The sequence below is a fragment of the Pteropus alecto genome, unplaced genomic scaffold (assembly GCF_000325575.1).
Source record: "Pteropus alecto unplaced genomic scaffold, ASM32557v1 scaffold78, whole genome shotgun sequence".
Taxonomy (NCBI): Eukaryota; Metazoa; Chordata; class Mammalia; order Chiroptera; family Pteropodidae; genus Pteropus; species Pteropus alecto.
In genome coordinates, this window is record NW_006443124.1 from 18,830,257 (window position 1) to 18,834,268 (window position 4,012).

Consider the following 4,012-nt stretch of genomic DNA (forward strand, 5'->3'; position numbering starts at 1 on the left):
GAGGAAGAAAGAGGAGGGGTTGGAGAAAGTTAGAGGAAAGACAGGTAGACAGGGAGTATGTGGTACCGGTGTGGCTGTGAAGCTGCTATGTCTGCCCTTGATGGAAAAAGCGTGGTTTACGTTGAAGACAGAAGGCACACCTCCCCACAAGCTCTCCCACTCGTGGGGCAGAACAGCTATGTGCCAAGGGCATTTGGGGCCTGGGGGCTATGCGGCGGGTGGTAAGGTGAGGCTCATAGGGGCCCTGGCTGGGCTAAGTTGGAGGACGAGGGAAGGTGGCTGTTGCCCTGACCCCCATCTCAGTGTGCACTCTGTGGAAAGGGCTTCAGCTTTCCTCCCCCTGGAAGGCGGAGCTTCCTTCCTGGCCCGTGTAGAGCTCAGAGTGCTCAGAGTAGGGACTTGGCCGCAGCACAGACATGAGCTTGCAGCAAGTATGTAATGCACCTCACTCCAGACATGGAGGGCAGGTCTGCGAACAGGCTCTGTGCTGAAGCCCGTGCCTCCTTCTGGGCTCTTCACGTGGAGAGGGGCGCAAACAGCAGTGGGCCCGCTGTCCCCATGCAGCCCATTTTCATAGCCAGAGTGCCATGTCTGACCCCCAACATCCTGCATCCCCTCACCCCCCTGCGGGTTTCCTGTGACAGTCACACACACTCAGTGCTGCCGAGGGCCTCTGCAGCCCGTGCGGCCTGCTACCACCTCAGCTCTGCTCTCCTCCCTGCACTGCACCTGTAGCCGCAACTGGCATCCTTGCTGTTGGCAGGTACCATTTTTCTTCAGGCTCGGAGCCTGTGCCGCTGGTTCTTCTCTGCTTGGACCACCCTGTCCCTAGCTGTCTGCAAGCCTCACTCCCTCACTTGCAGGCCGTTCACCCTGTGAGCCTTCATTTACCCTCTGCCTGAGTAGCACCCCAGTCCTCTCCTTGGCTGCATTTTCCATCCTCGTCCAGGATGGCTGGCCTTCATCATCACCCAATGCCATTCAGTGGGGTCACTTGCTTGATGATCTGCCATCTGTCTCTTCCACTTAGAACAAGTCCTGAGCAGGTGGGCATGGAGGGTGTCCACCTTCAACCTCTGGGCAGTGCCTGCTCATGATATAGTATCTCTTGCCATCCACTAAGTTCCCGCAGGTCCAGGGAGGGGGTTTCTGTGTTTTCCAGTGGCATTAGATCTGGACTGCAGTGAGTGTGCAGTGAAATGTCTGGTGTGGATGCTTCATCTGAAGATCTGTCTAGGTCTGTTCAGATCCAGAGCTTGGGTAGCGAGAGTTCACCTAGCCAGAGTTCAGCTAGTGAGAGTTTGAGAATTTGGGGAGTGGAGACACTTGTATTTGCCAAATGAATACGGGAAAGGGAAGAGACAGGTGAGACAGCAACATGAAGCAGAGCTGTTGGGGCCACTGAGTCAGGGGATATCCGTGAGGATTGCTTCTGTGGTCCAGGCTTCCCAATGGTGGTTACTGTTATCTGGGTGATGATAGTGGCATCTGGACTCGCTACTGGAGGGGACCCTCTATTCAGGACATTTATTTAAGAAGAAAGAAAGTGTGGAATGCCTCTTTAGAAGGCCTCCCCCATCATTAAAATAGTTTAAATCAGTGTTTGTCTGGAAATTTACTTCCTGGGCACTGTGCCGAGGGTGCAGGTTCCAGATGCTGTTCAAGCCCAGGTGCTTTGCAGTGGGGGCGGTGTGCTAATCTGTTTCCTATTACTGCAGTGGCTTCACCGCTAGCGGAGGTTCCAGCCTGAAATCCACAAAGCTGCTTGAGGTTCTGAGCGCTCTGGAGGATGGGTCCAGCTATCAGAGAAAGGAAATCTTCATCGCCCCACCCGACAGTGCCGTGGGGGACTTCACTGACGAAGACTCGGGGGATGAGGATGGCTGGCCAGGTGCCCAACTGCCTGGCCATGTGCTGCATGCCTCTGTTTTGCCCGAGGATGATGGCAGCTGGGATGAGGAGGACCCACAGCTGCTGCTGCCCTTGAAGAGGCAGAGGGCAGCTGGGCCGCAGCGGGTCTGGACCAAGAGGGACATCCGGCCGGACTTCAGCAGTTGGCCAGCGTCGGACCCACATATGGAGCACCTCAGGAGCCAGGAGCTGAGTCCTGTAGGCCTCTTCGAGTTGTTTTTTGATGAAGGAACGATTAATTTTATTGTTAATGAAACCAATCGTTATGCTTGGCAGAAAAATGTCCATCTGGGTCTCACAGCCCAGGAACTGAAGTGTGTTTTGGGCATTCTGATTCTGAGCGGGTACATATCCTATCCCAGGAGAAGGATGTTTTGGGAAACTTCTCCTGATTCGCATCACCATCTTGTGGCAGATGCCATCAGGAGGGACAGGTTTGAGCTGATCTTCTCATACTTGCATTTTGCGGATAACAGTGAGCTGGACCACAGCGACAGGTTCACCAAGGTAAGGCCTCTCCTTGTGCGTATGAACCGCAGTTTCCAGCAGCACGCACCCTTGGATGAGTTCTACAGCTTTGGCGAGTCGTCGTGTGAGTACTTTGGGCAGAGTGGGTCTCGGCGGCCCTCCGGGCGGTCGGGGCGGCTAGGCTGCCGGGTCTGGTGTGGCACCACCAGCAGTGGCTACCTGGTGTGGTTCGAGCCCTCACAGGGCACGCTGTTCACCAGGCCGGGAGGTGGCCTGGACCTGGGCACCAGCATGGTGTTGAGGTTCACAGACGCGCTGCAGGAGCGCGGCCGGCTGCCCTACCACATCTTTATCGACGAGGTGTTCACAAGTGTCAAACTGATGTCCATTTTGAGGAGAAGGGGGGTTAAGGCCACAGGAACTGTGCGTGAGTATAGGACAGAGTGCTGCCCCCTTAAAGATCCCAAAGAACTGAAGAAAATGAAGAGGGGTTCGTTCGATTACAAAGTGGATGAGTGTGAGGAGGTAATCGTGTGCCGATGGCGTGACAGCAGTGTGGTCACCATCTGCTCCAACGCCGCCGGCATAGAGCCGGTGAGGTTGAGCAGTCGTCCGGCAGGCGCGGCAGGGGCGCGAGGCCAGGTCCGCCTGCCGTGCCTGTTGCAGCTGTACCAGGAGAAGGCGGGGGGCGTGGGCCGCATGGACCAGAACATGGCCAGGTACAGGGTGCGGGTCCGGGGCACCAAGTGGTACTCCAGCTTCATGGGCTATGTCCTGGACGCCGCCCTCAACAATGCATGGCAGCTGCACCGGATCTGCTGCGGCGATGCGCAGGTGGACCTCTTGGCCTTCCGCAGGTATGTGGCCTGCGTGTACCTGGAGAGCAATGCCGACACGTCATCTCAGGGAAGGCGTGGCCGGCGGCTGGAAACCGAGAGCCGCTTCGACATGATCGGGCACTGGATTGTGCACCAGGACAAGAGGACCCGCTGCGCCCTCTGCCACTCGCAGACCAACACCCGCTGCGAGAAGTGCCAGAAGGGCGTGCATGCCAAGTGTTTCCGGGAGTACCACGTCCGGTGATGCGCGAGCAGGGAGATCCTGGTGTCTGGCGGAGAGAGAGATCTTTAGCCATTGGAGGACTTATGTTTCATTTTTGTTGGGAAAAAGAGACCCGAACCCGTGACGAAGAATGGTATATTTTCTCTCCACCTCCATGTCAATTACCTGTTTATTATCCTCTATTATACCTACATGTAATATAAACGGGGATTTATATTAGTAACCACAAATGTTTGTAAATCTGTATTTTATACTGTTATTTATTTCACCTTATGAGCCCCTTTTTATTCAAATAAAAATCTTGCTTTGGAATATAGCTGAGTCCTAGTGAGGCCAATCAAATGTAATCAAATCCTTTAGAGAAACTTTTCATGAACAATAAAAAGGTTCCATCGTTATGTTCTATCGATTATAATCTAAGATATAGGCAGTAGTATATAAAAATTATGTCAATATGATGGATATCTTAATCACGTTTATTACACTTTAATCCCATGCTGTCAAACTGTTGAGGCATAATCTGCATCGAATTTATCCAGAGGGCTAGATTTGTAGTTTGTATTTTCTTGAT

At 53.8% G+C, this 4,012-nt stretch overlaps 1 protein-coding gene across 1 annotated transcript; it reads left to right on the forward strand.

Annotated features, from left to right (window-relative positions):
• The first annotated feature begins 209 nt into the window (after positions 1 to 209).
• PGBD2 (piggyBac transposable element derived 2) lies at positions 210 to 3,462 on the forward strand. Its single transcript, XM_006923381.1, has 2 exons — positions 210 to 226; positions 1,719 to 3,462. The coding sequence occupies exons 1-2, from the start codon at positions 210 to 212 to the stop codon at positions 3,460 to 3,462; spliced, it is 1,761 nt and encodes a 586-aa protein (XP_006923443.1).
• Positions 3,463 to 4,012: the final 550 nt, after the last annotated feature.